The 16,055-nt window shown below is 41.3% G+C and overlaps 1 protein-coding gene across 1 annotated transcript in view; it reads right to left on the minus strand.

Moving 5' to 3' along the window:
• TTN (titin) overlaps nt 1-16,055 on the minus strand; it is a 238,349-nt gene that overhangs the window by 176,069 nt on the left and 46,225 nt on the right. Inside the window, 18 exon segments of the mRNA XM_031058521.1 lie at nt 82-360; nt 482-763; nt 929-1,207; nt 1,307-1,594; nt 1,714-1,992; nt 2,087-2,365; nt 2,481-2,759; nt 2,867-3,148; nt 3,249-3,527; nt 3,645-3,932; nt 4,055-4,333; nt 4,430-4,708; nt 5,078-5,356; nt 5,460-5,741; nt 6,169-6,732; nt 7,821-8,099; nt 8,768-8,920; nt 9,200-11,284. Coding sequence (XP_030914381.1) covers nt 82-360; nt 482-763; nt 929-1,207; nt 1,307-1,594; nt 1,714-1,992; nt 2,087-2,365; nt 2,481-2,759; nt 2,867-3,148; nt 3,249-3,527; nt 3,645-3,932; nt 4,055-4,333; nt 4,430-4,708; nt 5,078-5,356; nt 5,460-5,741; nt 6,169-6,732; nt 7,821-8,099; nt 8,768-8,920; nt 9,200-11,284 — 7,014 coding nt within the window.

Here is a 16,055-nt window from a genome sequence, read left to right on the forward strand (position 1 = left end):
AGAGATCATATAAAGTAATCCCACTTGCTACAGTTTAGCTGGGGCATATAAAGTTTGAGGTGTGTTTCCTAGAGGACTGACCTTTTAAGCTGAGTCTTGTGCTGCAAGAACAGCTCCCACCTTCATTTGATATAATACACTGATATTCACCAACATCCGAGATGTCACAGTTAGTTACAGTAAGAGTAAACACTGATTCTTTGGTGGAGATGGTGTATTTCTTGCTGCTGAACATCTCCTTATTGTTCTTCAGCCACTTCACCTCAAATGGAGGGGTACCAGACACCTCACACTCTAGTGTGGCCTCTGAGCCCTTCACTACCTCGGTGGGACGCAACTCCCGAACAAAGGTTGGAGGCTCTATAAAGAAGAATGAGGGGAATGTAGATAATAATCTCAAATAGTTTTGAGGGGAGAAGAAGTATCTCCTACTTCCTCACCCCAGATATGTGACAGAGATGACAAGATGTTCAAAACCAACCTTTTACTTTCAGCTCGATGCTGCAGCTCTCGCTACCTGCATCATTGTGGGCTTCACAAACATAAATCCCACTATCTGCCACTCTGGCTTGAGGGACTCTCAAAGTGGCTAAACCATCTATGAAGGAGATGCCGTACTTAGCTTTGTCAGTCACTTCATTTCCATCCAGGTACCATGTAATGTGGATCTCTGGTGTGCCTACTATCTGGCACTCAAAAGTGGTGGACTGTCCTTCACGCAAAGCTACTACAGAAGTTGGCATCTGAATAAATCTGGGGGGCTCTAGAAGATGGACAGAGAAGTTGAGGCTTTATGATATTCAAGGTAGGAATAAAAAAAATAAAAACCCCCCAAATTAAAAAAAAAATGCTAAAAGGCCTCCTCCCCCTCCCACCAAAACTGCACATAAAAATAAGAACCAAAATTTTAGAAGATTGGTTTGCACACCTTTTACAAATAGAGTTGCTTTGCAGGTTGCAGTCCCCACGTCATTGCTTATCTGACAAGTGTAGTTCCCAGAATCAGATGTCCTAGCTGAGAAGAGCTCCAGAACACTAGAAGTGTCATCCTTCCAGACAGATCGACTGGCTCCAGATAGGAGCTCCTGGCTGTCTTTAAACCACTTTATCTGCAGAGGAGTAGACCCTTTCACCAGTGCTTTGAACTGAACCCTAGCATTGGGCACAACCTCTTGAGACTGGGGTTTTTCCATAAAATATGGTGGCTCTATAACATGCAAAAAGGAAGAAAGGGGATTACTCTGAGATGGGGAAATCCAAAACTATGCATGAGAGACCTAACAGAAGACAAAGAAAGAACTCAAACCTTTTACTGTTAAGAACCCGCTGCATTGGCTGCTTCCTGCTTTATTTGTTGCTTCACAAGTGTAAGAGCCACTGTCTGTGCCTTCGAGTTTATTTATTTCCAGAAACGCAGTATTATCATGGAAAGAGTATTTGTGCTTTTCACTTGCTGTTATTTCTTGACCATCCTTATACCACTGAATACTTATAGGATGCGAACCAGACACTATGCACTCCAGGTGGACAAAAGACCCCTTAATGCTGTCCATTTTCTTGAGTTTTTTGGTGAATTTAGGTGGTATAATGAGATCTATCCAAGACAGAGTAAAAAGACAAAATATAAAAATTCAACAGCAATTGTGGCACATGTCAGCTCAGAAGAAAAGATTTGGTATCTAAAAGCAATAATAAGAGAAAGCCCATACACACCTAGGACATTAATGCTGGCAGAACAGCTACTGCTCCCAACGTCATTTTGAACCTCAAAAATGTATTCTCCACTATCTTTCTTATCTGCATAAAGCACCTTTAAGACTGAGACGGTATCTGTAACACTGATCTTATATTTTGGGCCCAATGTCAGTTCCTTGCCATCTTTGAACCATTTGGCTGTAATAGGTTTTGTTCCTGAAAATTTACACTGCAAGGTTGCTGGGTCTCCCTCAGTCACATCTATTGACACAGCCTTGTCCACAATTGTAGCAGGTTCTGTTGTAAACAAGGAGATAGAGTGTTAAGTACATCTGTAAAAATCCCAAGGGAACCATCCCAGATCATTGCAAACCTTCAGGGTAAGACCAACCTTTGACAGTCAGCAGAGCAGAACACCTCTGAATTCCTGCCTCATTTTTAGCCTGACAGAAATATTTCCCATCATGTTTCAGCTCAATAGATCTCACCATAAGAGTGGCAACATTGTTCACAAAGGTCATTTTGATATTGTTGTCTTCAATCACTTCATCATTGTCTTTCAACCAGGATACAGTGATGGGCAAGGAGCCTTTAATAGCAGCCTGAAACACAACTGTTCCCCCTCGAAGGGAGCTAATATTTTCTATCTTCTTCAAAAACTGCGGAGGCTCTGGCAGGAAGAAAGTGGTTATGTAAGTACAAGTCTGGTGTGTAATGAACAGTGTGGCATGGAAAACCACACTGGGATAAGAGCATGCTAGTGGTGTTTTGCACCTTGCACTAACCTTTCAGCGTGACCTCTGAACGGCAGAGGCAGCTCCCAACATCGTTTGTTACTCTACACTGATACTCCCCAACATCAGAAGCATCAAACCTGAAAACATGGAGGCTAACCAAAGATTTCTCAATGCTTATTCTGTGCTTCTTACTGCTCCGCACGGGTTTATCATCTTTCACCCAGAACACTTCAAAGGGAGGTGTGCCAAGAACCTCACACTCCAAAACCACATCAGAATCCTTCAAGACTTCCATGGATTGAAACTCCTTGCTAAAATAAGGTGACTCTACAGTGCAAAAAAGAAAGTGCAATTTGCATTAATCATACTTTTGAAGCCAGTACCATTGTACTGAGTCTAAAGATACCAACTGTGTGGCTGGATGTCACACACACCTTTGACTGTAACAACACTACTGCAGATATCTTTTCCAGCATCATTTTTGGCTTCGCAAATGTATTCCCCACTGTCTTCAGTATCAACCTCTGAAACACGGAGTATTGCCAAAGATTTTGTAAAAGATATCCTGTATTTGTCACTCTCTTTTAGCTCTCTATCATCCTTGAACCACGTGATTTTAATCTCAGGAGTACCAGTGACTTCACAGGTCAGTTCAGCATATCCACCTTTCTTTATGAGATGAGTTGGCTCTAGCTTCTCCTTAAAGGCAGCAGGTTCTGTGGATTTAAGAAGAGTGTTCAGGAGAAAGAACACAGGAAAGAGTGCTGCTGTGTTAATCCAGCAGCTAGAATTTTAAATAAGAGTAAGAATGCAAACCTTTCACAAATAAGTTTGCACTGCATGTTACTGAACCAGCTACATTGGAGACTTTGCAGGTGTATTTTCCAGAGTCAGCTGGTTTGACTGCATAAAGCTCCAAGTAACTTGCTAATGCTTCTGTCATAATGTAGCAGGCTCCTCCTGTCACCAGCTCAGTATCACCTTTAAACCATTTCACTGTCAGTGGTGTTGTGCCTTTAAACATTCCTTTGAAATGTACAGTTGATGCAGGCAATACATCTTGAGACTCTGGTTCTACAGTGAAGCTGGGTGGCTCTGGATTGCGTTGAAAGGAAAAAAATGCAATGAGTAAGAGAAGGCTTGTATTTTGGGAAAGAAAAGTATTATCACAAGATAAGCGAGATTCCAAAAAAGTGAAACAAATTGCCAAACCTTTTATAAACAAAGTGCTACTGCTCTCTTTGCTACCAGCAGAGTTTGTGGCTCTACAAATGTAGACCCCAGCATCATTTGTATCTAGGTGTTTTATTTCCAAAGATGCTGAGCCTTCTGCAAAGTGTACTGTATACTTGGCACTTGAAGTGATCTCAGTATCTTGCTTAAACCATGAGACAGTCATTGGAAGAGAGCCAGAAATTTTGCACTCTAGGCGGCACGAGGTGCTAATGATGCTGTCAATATTCTTCAGTGGTTTAGTAAAGAAGGGAGGGAGAGTGCGATCTGTCGAGAGTGAAAAAAATTACAAAAGGAACACATGAGCAAAACAGGAGTGCTCTTCTGCTTCTGGCTCTGTTAGACACAGAGCAGAGCACCAGGGCTCTCTGCAAAGAGGCAGTACCAACCTAGCACAGTGAAGCTGGTAGTACAAGAGCTGATGCCCACATCATTGGATATCTCAAAGGTGTATTCACCACTGTCTTGCATTTCAGCAGCATAAAACTTGAGCTGAGCAATGCTATTTTTGAAGCTGATCCTGTATTTTTTGCTGGCAGGGAGTGGCTTTCCATCTTTGAACCATTTGGTTTTCAGCTCTGGAGTGCCTGTGACAGTGTACTCCAAAATAGCTGGTTCCCCTGCTGTAACCTGGATCATTTCAGCTTTTTCAATTATTTTGGCAGGTTCTACAACAGAATTAAACAACTGGTGTTAAGGACAAAAGGAAATTTCTCCTTCTCTCAAGTGGGAGACTGCAGGGATCACAGCACTTCTCCACTGACCTTTCACTGCTAGTTCACCAAAGCAGGACTGACTTCCTGCATCATTCTCAGCCACGCAGGTGTATTTGCCACCAGAGCTCAGCTGGACTCCGGTAATTTGCAGTGTTGCTAGACCATGATCAAATGTCACTCTTACATTGTTATCATCTTTAATAATGTCTTTGCCCTTCATCCATGTCACAGAAATAGGCTCTGACCCTTTCACCACGGCCTGTAATGTAACACTATCTCCAGCCAGAGCTGTCACATTTTCAATTTTCTTAACAAAAGATGGTGGTTCTAGTTCAAAGAAGAGAAAAGAAGAGAAAAATACTCATCTACTATTACATCATCACATAAAATATGCAACTTAAAGACATTTTTGTAAGACAGTATGTGCAGTACATGTTGTAATTCAGTCAAAGAGCAGGCAAGTTGGAGAAGTGCTTTCTCCAGCTGGGAGCTAATGGCCCATTAATCTCAATGTTCTTCAAATTCACAGGTTTGATGCCAGATGAGACTCAAGATACATACAGAATTTTAAGAGAAGAAGATATTCTTTGTCCCCAGTCTCCCCAGCCTCCCACAAATCCAAAGAAAAGACATTTTATGAAATAAGAGGTTTTTGCCATTCCCTTCAGTAAATGGAGTTTTCTCTCTCCCACTGACCTTTCAAGATGTATGTGGCACTGCACATGCACTTCCCGACTTCATTAGCTATCACACACTCGTATTCACCGACATCTGCACTATTAAATGAGGACACCTCCAAAGAAATAACTGCCTTCTGAGAGGTCAACCTGTATTTTTTACTACTGCGAATCTGTTTCTTGTCTTTGTACCAGCTAATCTCAAAGGGTCCAGTGCCAGCAACCTCACACTGAAGAATGGGGTTTGTTCCCTTCACTAGCTCTGCAGGTTCAAGTGTTCGGACGAAAGACGGAGGCTCTATAAAAGTAGTAAGAAAGAATTAGTCAACCAGGCCAAAAAAAAAAAAAACAACGAAGAAAGGTTTTTCTCAAGAGTGTGACTGGCAGCAACAAGGACAGACCTTTGACAACCACTTAAGTGTTGCAACTGTCACTTCCAACCTCGTTGACAGCTTCACATGAGTAGGTCCCAGTGTCATCAACTTTCATTTCCAAAATATCTAACACAGCCACAGAATTGACAAAGGACATCCTGTGTGTGTTACTTTCATGGATTTCCTTATTGTTCTTGAACCAAGTAACCTGGATTTCAGGAGACCCTTTGATTTTGCATTGAAGGCGTGCAGAGTCGCCTGGGGTCAGTAAATAAGATGGATCAACCTTCTTCACAAAGGATGGTGGTTCTGAAAATGGGAAGAGAGGGGAAGAGATGGTAAAAAGGGGAAGGGGAAAAGGAAAGGGGAAAAGGAAAGAAAGCTGAAATACAAAGCTTTGAAAGATTGCTTCCCAGAGCAAGAACAAAATACAGCTTCACAAGAGATCAGCATAATCTTTGCTGAGGTGCAGGTTCTGTGGCTTTGCTTTCCCTCTTCATCCATCTCTACCCTGCAGGCAGGAGAAATTCTTGATTTTCTCTGATGAAAGAAATAGTGAAGTAACACACGGTGCACTGTAAGGTAGCGGGGAAAAGACTTTACAGGGAATGGACTAGGTAGCAGGTCTGAGAAGAATTCACAGTGTAATTTCAGTCCAAAGAAGTCTTTTGCCTGTGAAAGAAGAATTGGGGAACCCAAGAAGACGAAAGGTAAAGGGGGCATAGAACTATCTTACCTCTGACTGTGACGCTGGCAGAAGAGGAGCTGCTTCCTGCCTCATTTGAAGCAGTACACACATAGTGGCCTGAGTCCTTGAGCTTAGCCAGAGGAATCTCAAGTGAGGCTATTTTGTCTTCAAAGTAAATCTTATAATCTTTGCCTGGAGGGATTTTGTTTCCATCCTTTGTCCACCCTACAGTTACTTTCCTGTCTTCATCTACCTGACATTCAAGGCGTATTTTTTTATTAACTGCTGACTGTACTGACTGCAAATCTTTAATGAAGTGGGGCTTGTCTATAATGACCATTTCAGTCTGGCAAATATCAGCCCCAAACTTGTTGGAAGCTTTGCAAGTGTAAACCCCTCTGTCACTAGCAGTAAGAAGGGAAATTTCTAAAATATGTTTATTTTCCACTTTGGAGATCTTATGGTGATCTGAAGGTGAAATAGTTGTTCCATCTTTCTGCCAGGTGATGTCGATGACTGGAGTGCCCGAAACAGTACACAGGAACTTGGCACTTTTGCCAACAAAAGTAGTAATAGGTTCAGGTCTGGTAAGAAACGTTGGCGGAAATGCCTCTGCAAAACAAAGGGGTTCAATGTTATCAAGAGGTGAGGAGTAGAGCCACATTTGCCAGAGACACAGAGCAAGAGAGGCTAGCTTGTCACTGAACTCTCTTTAGTAAAAGAAAACAGCAGCGAAGGAGATAAGAGGTGTTAAAGATTATAAATTTTGGCTTTTGGTTTTGTACTTCTTCAGTCTATGTATTGCTCCAGAACTTGAAGGCATTTTGAATCTCTGAAGCAATGTACAAACTAAAGGAAAATAAACAAGGTCTCCCTCATGACTGACATGTCTCCCTCATGAAAATAAATGTCAGTCTCCGTCAAGACTGACATGTTTGCTCACTGTTCTCTCAAGATGGGCAAGTTTGTATGCATTTCACTGTTCATGCACCTTTTTCTAGTCTCTAGCACCTAGAACTTAGCTAAGACCACATAAGGACTCCTCCCAGAAAGAGAAAAGTCAGAGTAAAAAAGTCATCATAAAAGAAACCCCCAAAAGATAATGGCTTTTTGTTTCTTTCTTCCTTTAAAGAAAAAAACCTGCTGTATAGCTCTCAATAGACAAAAAAAAAAATTTGCAAATTGAAACCCTTTAAACCCCCTTTTATTTAAGAAGATCTATTTCCCCAGTCACAGAGCTCCCCTTTGGCCACAGCACAAAGATGTTCAGGTATGCAGACCTGCATAACCCGTGTCGCAAGTATAGTTGCAGGATAAATTTAGGGTGCTAGGATAATCACACAGTGACTATTACACCAAGAAATCAGATTTAAAAGTGTTTCTTGTGAAATAAACCTTCTTCAAGAATGAATTCACAAAGCAATCCCATGCTGTTCCTTCCTGCTCTTTCCCCCTTCTTCCTTTCCCTCTGAAGCTTTTTCACACTGATTCCCTTCATAGAGAAAGCCCCTAAAAGCAGCATTCTCAAAAGTTATTCCTTTTCTATGCTTGTGCCTGCCAAAATTAGGTATGGATTATTATGGTATTATGATGGCAACCAAGAGTCCTACCATAAACATATGCAAGTATAGCAGTGAAAGCATTACAATACACCAAAGTATTTTACGGAAAAAGAGAACAGTTTGAAGGTCTGTACTTACCAGTTACTGTTAAAACAGCTGTAGAGCTTACACTGCCATGCTGGTTGGAAGCCTTACAGCTATATTCCCCACAGTCAACAACTTGAGGCCTTGGGATCTCCAGCGTGGAGAGGTAGTTGGAGGTGCGAATGGAGTATTTGTCCCCATCATATATCTCTCGTCCGGCTTTGTACCACTGGAACTTGACATTGGGAGCCATCTCCACCTCACAGGTAAATTTGGCCACATGATTCACAGCCACTTCCAAGGGTTCAAGTCTTCTCCTCAGGATCGGTGCAACTGAAATTAGAAGCAGATAGTAACTCAAAACCCTGCCTGTTGCCATTCTGAAATTAAGTGATTGACTGACTGGAAAAAAAAAAAACCAAAAAGGTGACATACTTGCAATTCACATAAAGTGACTGTAAAAGAAGAAATATCTGTAAGAAATGAAAGCAGTACTAGACTCAGTGGACAGACAGTCTTACAGTGCATAATGACATCAGGAAACAGTGGTGATATTGGAAAAACAAAGTGAAATAGCAATGCACAATAGCAAAAGGATATAAATTTATAGTAATCTATTCTGAACTTGTGAGAAACTATGGTGTGAACGAGAAGTGCAATGACTCTAAGGAGTGAGAGAGGGTGCAGCAGTGAGAAAAATGGGAAGAGCAGGTCCACTTCTCAGGGAATAATAGGAGAAATGGTTGGGATTGAGATACAGCTTTGTCCTGAACATGCTAGTGCAGTGAAACAAAAAAGTTCCTGACCAAAGACTGGGGAAATGGAAGTGAGAGGCCTTGCAATGTGGTAAAAGGAGACTATCAATCCAGAGAGAAAGAGGGCCCTCTGATTAGCGGCATGATGGTATTAATATTGTATCTCTGTCCAAAGATATGCATAGTAGGGGAGGTTCATTAGTAGAGCAGTGCATTAAAAAGATTATTTTATCCCCATAATCCAACCTCTTTTAACAACTGTGAGTTTTGCTGCTGTTGCTCTTTTTCCACCTTGATTCAGCGCCTCACAGGTGTACTCTCCTTGGTGAATCTCCCCGCACACTTTGCTTATTAATAGTGTATATGTGTCCTGATCTTGCAAACGCTTGAATTTGTTGCCTGAAGAGACCAGTTTACCCTCAAAGTACCAGTTCACCTCTCTGACATTTGTTATGACAGACACCAGCCTGACACTCTCCTCTTCCTCCACAACAATGTCAACCAGTTTGCTGTGTATGATGGGATAACCTTCTTTGCCCACCTCATCCTCTTGCTTTCCAGCTCTAGTTTCTAGACCCTCTCTCCCCTCTTCCTCACATTTTTCTTCCCTTTTCTCTTTTCTTTTCAGTATCTTTGCAGGTGTCTCTGCAAAAACATCTGCAGAGGCTACATCAGCACCCACATCCTTGATTAGATCATGCTCAGCCTTGATTACTTGTGCAGACAAAGGGTGTTCCAGTTGTATTTCTGCCTCCATAGTCCTCTCAGCCTGCTGGGGCTCCAGCTCAAAGATTTCATCATAGGATTTTCCTGAGAGAAGTGGTCTGGAAGAGAATGGCAATGCTTTGGATTTTTCACCAGTCAGGGAACATTTATCTTCACATAGAAAGGAATAGAAGACTTCCTTCAAGACTGTTTTCTGGTCAGCTGTCTGAATGTTCACTTCTCCCAAGCAGACTTGGATTTCTGTGGGACTGCATCCTCCTGTGGTCACAACATATGTGCACAAGGTATGTGTATTCTCCTTGGTGATGTTTATTGCCTGTACTTTAACATCTTCCTTATCAGCCAACCATTCTGAAAACAAGAGGTTTTCCCCACTTACCACTGCAGCTTTCAGTGCATTTCTGATTTGAGACTTTATGTCTAAGCTGCAGCTCTTGGGAACCAGAGCAGTGAGCTCACTGTCCTTGTTGAGGACTTTGCTTGGCTGGAGCTCACAAGAGTACATTGTTTCATGGGATTGTCCTGTCCTTTGCCACTGCCTAAGTGGCTTGGAAAGATCAACATGTTCTTCCTCCATGGACTGGTTTTCTTCCAGCAGCAAGGGAATTCTCACAGCCTGTCCCTCACGTATTCTTGCAGCAAAATCTTCCTTTGCTGTTTCCAGGAAAGAAATGTTCTCCAGGGGGACAGCTTGGCCCCCAGTGAAGGCCAATTCAGAGAGAAATCTTGGTTCAGCCTTTAGCTCACCTTGTGCTATCTGAAAGCCCTCAAGGATCTGGATTTGGTCACCATCCATGACATGACTCTCAGTGGTGCTTGACACCTGTAGAAGGGTTTGGGAAGCCTCTGTCTTCAGAGCAGCCAGTTGTTCTGCTGCCTTGGGGATGATTTCTTCTTTAGGCATGAGTATCTGTGCAGCTACAGTCCCAAGGCAGCCAGGTAGCTGTGTCTCCATCACTGCTGCAGGCACCACACCCTGGGGGCCAGCAGGGAGGGTTTCCAGAGGCTCTGCCAGAAGCCCGCTGCTCTCTTGTATTGCGGCCACCTGGGTGAGCATCTCTTCAACACTCTGCGCTGCCAGACAGGTTGGTGGCAGGCCTGGCAAGACATCCTCCCTGGGCAGCATGTACACTGCCTGGCTCATCTGGAGCTGAAGGAGGGTTGAAGGCTCCCCCATGGGCTCAAGACTAAATGCTTCTTCCATTGCAGGAACCTCACCAGCCTCCTCGTAGAAAAGAGGGCTTTGCTCCTCTGCCACTGTGGAGTGCTGCAAGGCTGGGCTCTGGTTGCACACAGCGCGCTCCTGGCGCAGCACCAGGAGCTCAGCAGAGCACGTGGCCTCACCCAGGACACTCACAGCCCTGCACGTGTAGAGCCCAGTGTCCTCCTCCACGCAATGCCACACCGTCAGAGAGCCCGAGCCGTCAGGGTGCTGAGCAATGGAGCGACGCGCGTCAGAGAGGAGCCGCTCGCTCCCCTTGGACCACAGCACATCGGGGCATGGCCTCCCCTCCACAGTGTACTCAAAGACTGCCGTGGAGCCCAGGGCACACTGCACACTGCCTGGCTCCCTGGAAAAGCAGGGGGAGCCTGGCTGCCTCTGGCACACGTGGAGCTGGGCGCTGCAGCTGGTCTCACCGTGAGCATTGCTGGCCACGCACCGATACTCACCCTCATCTTGCACTCCTGCATGTGGGAGGATGAGGCTGTGGTCATTGCCAACAAATACTAACTTACAGTCCATGCATGGGGTTAGCTTCCTACCATTGAAAAACCACTGGATTTTGGGTGTGGGGCTGCCAGTGACAGTAACAGAGAGCCTAGCTACATCTCCCTGCCAGACTTCAACATCTGAGATCTGTTTGAGGAAAACAGGGGCTTTGCCCTCTTCCTCAATTTTCATCTTTGCTTTGCTGGAATAAACTGGTTTTCCAGGCTCAAATTCAAGTGTTTTCTCTCTATCAGGCAACTGAAGGCCGCTGCTGTAGCCTTCATTTCTTCCTTCCTCAGAAGAGGCAATATGAGACCTAGTGATGTCTGTATGGAAAAAAATTGTTTAGTTTTACTGTAATATTTATGAGAACACTCGTAGATAGCAATATACAGTGTTAGGCCATCTATTTCTCTATAGCTGGAGGCTTTTTCAATACTATACAGCAGCTAGCAATGAACAGGAGGTCTGTGTTGTCTCCTTGCTGTCATGCCTGCCAAAATGAGTAAGACATGCTGTGTTGTCAGGTTGCTTAAGGATTTCCTATCTTGATCAGGATGGGTGTGTCTTTAAACCTGACATCACAGTATGGGTTAGGCATATCCCTCCAGGGTGCACTGTGCAATTAACAATCAAGCAACATTGATGCATTTCACAGATATAATTAAAGTGGCATGTCTTATACATATTTGTATGTACACCTATGCAAACAATACAGCAGAATAGTGCTAAGACCCTGATATAATTCAAAACACCAACAAAAAAAAACCCAAAAAAACCAGAATGCCACAATTAGGATTGAATCCCACCCCCCTCCACCAAACCAACCAACAAACCCACAATCTTTTCAGCACACTAACCTTTCTTTTGATGCATAGTTCATCTGTTTAAACTCTATCTTTTGTCTAGCACACCAAAAGATTACTTCTACCTTAACAGCTTTGTCCTGGTTTTGTCATTAGACCCTTAAGTTTACAGCATCATTATTACAAACATCACAAGTTTAAACCTTTGATTTAATATAATTGATTTAAATCTCTGCTTTTGAACTCCTCCCTGTCAAGATGTGGCATATTAAAACTTGCACAATGTCAGAGAAAAAGAGAACAGACTTTTAAGATTTTTTGTTTTCTTGCCTTTTTGAATTTATACATCTATGCATTAGACAACTTTAGTTCCAACAGTAGTTTAAAATGAGAGGAAACAGAAGCAAGAACATCTCTGCAGATGTTTGACAATAGAAACATCAGTAAAATATGGAATTTCCAGGAATGGAAAAATCCATGGAAAGCATGATGCAAGGAAAACCTTTGGAAATCAAATACAGTTGTCCTCACTGAGTAAAGTTTCCTCAGCAAAGGCCCAGAGTATTTGACAGATATAAGAGTTTAAAAAAAAGAATAAAAGCGTGAGCAGATTAATGTCTCTAGACACTGTAATGTCTCTAGGCACTGTAATTGAGAAGCTTCTCAATTACAGTGTCTTCAATTTTAAAACTTATTGAGAGATAAAAATTTTTGCTGCACTCCAACAACAAACATTAAAAAGAACAAACTCTGTCACCCAATTCTTTCCCATTTTAGTAATTATTAGTCTTGCCACAAATGCCATAATATAAATGACATAGCACAGTGATTATAGTGACATAGCATGCAATGATTAACTGCAGAGGAAAAAATGCTTAAGTAAAAAAAAATTAGAGCAGTCCTTCAGCATTACTTACCAACCTTGTTAAAACAGTAATAAATTGTGTAAATAAATTCGAGAATGGGTGGCAGAATTGGGCCAATAAAATAAAAAAAAATAATATATAAAAATTGCAGTGTGAAACCCATGTTAGCACAGGAGAATGCTTTATACATAGGAGTGTGGCAAAAATTAATGCACTTTTGTTTGTTCCTGGATATTTATGAGAGAAGAACTATACAGATACTTCTTCATATTTTAGATATGTTTGTAAAATGAATAAAGTACAAGAAGCAATGGAGTTATATAATTTCATATTTATTTCACAAATTAACCATACATGTTAACATTCAATATACACTGATGACAAATAAACATATTTAATTCTTTTTTAAAGATACTTGTTTTGTAGAAATGAAGACAACATTAAATCTGAAAATAAAATTGTGAGCTTTTTGATTCCTATGAAAACCACAAAATTTTGAAAAGAGATAGTCAAGCTATAACAATTGTCCCAGACTAAGTTCATTTAAACCTAGGATTACTCCAGATTTAATAGTTGTAGCTTAGGTGAACCAGGTGCTTCTGGCTAATGTATGAAACTTAAACCAAGACTTATAAATTTACATAAACCGCAAACACCACTACATGGGTAGAGATAAAGATGCTTGGCCATATATTTCAGATGTGAATATGAACTTGGACCTGTGTGGCTTATGGCTCAAAAAACAAGTTATGGGCCTCTTTCTTCTAAAAATATTCAGATTTACATGCAAAATAAACACACTTCACAATTGCGCAGAACGTAATCAAAGGGCCTCTGACCTCTTTGACTTTGGAACTTAAACACCCCTGACATCCCAGCTGACACAGAACATCAGACAATTCATGCCAACCTCCCTAAGGACCTCTGCTGTCTAATCAGCCAGTTAGTGCTACACATCTACACAAGGAATGGATTAAGGACACGTCATGGAGTAATTAATTCCCAGCACAATATTGGGTCAGACAGTCATGCTTCTCTTTCCTACCACCATGTCAGAAAGCACAATTAGCTCTGCCTTTTAACATACAAATCTTAAATATTTATCTGGGGGTCACTGAGAAGACACTGAAGTGACACATTTGCATTAGCCTAAACACTTCAGCCATTTTGCCTGGGTACTGGGTTATTAGAACTTGCCACTCCTGATTTTAAATTTTTATCAGGTAACACAATTGGGTAAGGTGAATATTTTGAACAAAAATTAGTATCCCAGGTGAGTGATGGGATAGTCTTAGAAGATAACAGATTTTTGAGACATGGTGGTCTCACTGTGAGGACACATCAAACTCAGAAATAAGAAATGGTATGAACATAACTGAACATACCATAGGAGTAGTTTTTATGCTTCAAGTCACCACTCTGCTTAAAGCTGTTTGCAAGGCAACTGACAGCAATTTGTAAATAACTGGAAGAATCTCATTAACAGGTAAACAAAGTAAAACCAATTTTTGCTTAGGGATCTTGAACTCAAGATCTCATCTTGACATATAGGTGACTGGAAAGCTGGTATGTGCATTAGAGAGTCATTTAGTTTCTGAGAAACATTAATTAATAACTTTCCTACATTTAACAGATTTTCTTAATCAATTTATCATTGTTTATGTAAGATAGAATTAATTCTGATTTAATTATGTCAGCTACTGCTGCTTCCTCCTAAATATTAGCATTACTTTAAATATAAAAATATATATTCACATTGAGATCATTAACGTAAAAACCTCCTGTGTTGAGAACATGCCACATGTAACAACTGAATATATTCCCCTTATTTCTGGTCATCTCGATACATAGCACACTTAAAAAAAAAAAAAAAGAGAAAGAAAAAAGAAATATATAGAGATCCAGTTCTAATGTGAAACAAGAATACTGCATAAAAATATCTTACTTTTTTACTACTATGCATTTTTTTACGAATGACACTGAAATACAGGGACAACCAAAATTACTTTAATGAATTTACAGTAACATAATTGATTTGTTATTATTACGCTCCCTTTCTCCTTTCCCTTTAACTTTTAAAAATACAGTACAAAATATGCTTTCATGTTTATTACTTGGTAATAGAGAAGAAAATCCTGTCCAGTCTCTACTAGTGCAAAATTTTCAATTTTCTTCCCATTGCTCTGCTTTTCTTTGCAACAGCATAATTTCATTGACTTAAAAAAGGCATTTAATTCCATGAAAGAGGCCCATAGATGTAAGAATTTTGCAGTGATAGAAACCATAAACAGGATTTGAATCATGTTCTGACATAACATTGTGAGAAGGGGGAATAACAATTTAAAGAGTTCTTTAACAGAACTATATCCAAACTAAACAGCAAGCATAAGTTTGTGTTCCATACCTTTAGGTCACAAGAAAAAGGTGGTGTCTACATTTTCAGGTGATTTCTAGCCTACATAAAACAATAGTGATTGCACTGTTACAGACACACAGGTATATATATATTATACAAAAAAATCAGTCCTATGCAAATGAGTGTCAATTAAAATATCTTTACAAGAATGAGCAAGGAGCGTAGAAGGAATCTGAAATATCCCTCAGTGCAGAAAGTGTGCACAAAATCTATGCATGGATTAAATCTCACTTAAATTCCCCAAAGAAGGCAAATCTAAGTGAAATACAAATATGCCCACAGAGTGGTTTTCATCCTTAGAGAGATGAAAACAATGCCCCTAAAATGAGTGCTGCATTTTTACCTGCAGTGAACAACATCGTAAAAACACTTAATATTTCAAGACAGACTCTGAAATAAATTATGGAAATTTAGTATAATGTTAACACAGCACAAGTCTCAGCAGTTCCTGCTCTGTTAGTAGCTATACATTTGTACTGCCCACTGTCACTCTGCACCAGGTTTTCAATGGTAAGACTGTGCAAGCCGTTCTGCTCTTCCTGTGCACAGTATCTATCCCCTTCCAACAACACCCCATCCTTGTACCAGCAGACACTGGGACAGGGGGAACCAGTCACAAGACACTGGAAACACACTGAGGCACCTACAAACGTACTGTAGTCAGAAATGAGCCTCACAAATCTGGGAGGAGCTTCTGTGACCTGGAACTCAAAGCTGCAGCTCTCTGAGTCCTGTGCCCTAAACTCAACCCATTCCTCTTTGGATGGCTCTGCAAACACATCAAAACTAATGTTGACATGCTTCTCCCCTTCCACTTCTTGCTCTTGTTGAGTCACTGCAAGCAGTTGGATCGCTTTTTCTGAGTCATCTTTGTGCGGCTCAAACTCAAATTCCAGCTCTATCTCTGACTGATCACCTGGGCTCACAGTCGTACTCAAAAGCAAGTCACACTTCTGGGACCCGTGTGGTTCACAGCCTGTGACTGTCTCACTGCTCACTGCATTTGCTT

The sequence above is a fragment of the Geospiza fortis genome, unplaced genomic scaffold, assembly GCF_000277835.1.
Source record: "Geospiza fortis unplaced genomic scaffold, GeoFor_1.0 scaffold112, whole genome shotgun sequence".
Taxonomy (NCBI): Eukaryota; Metazoa; Chordata; class Aves; order Passeriformes; family Thraupidae; genus Geospiza; species Geospiza fortis.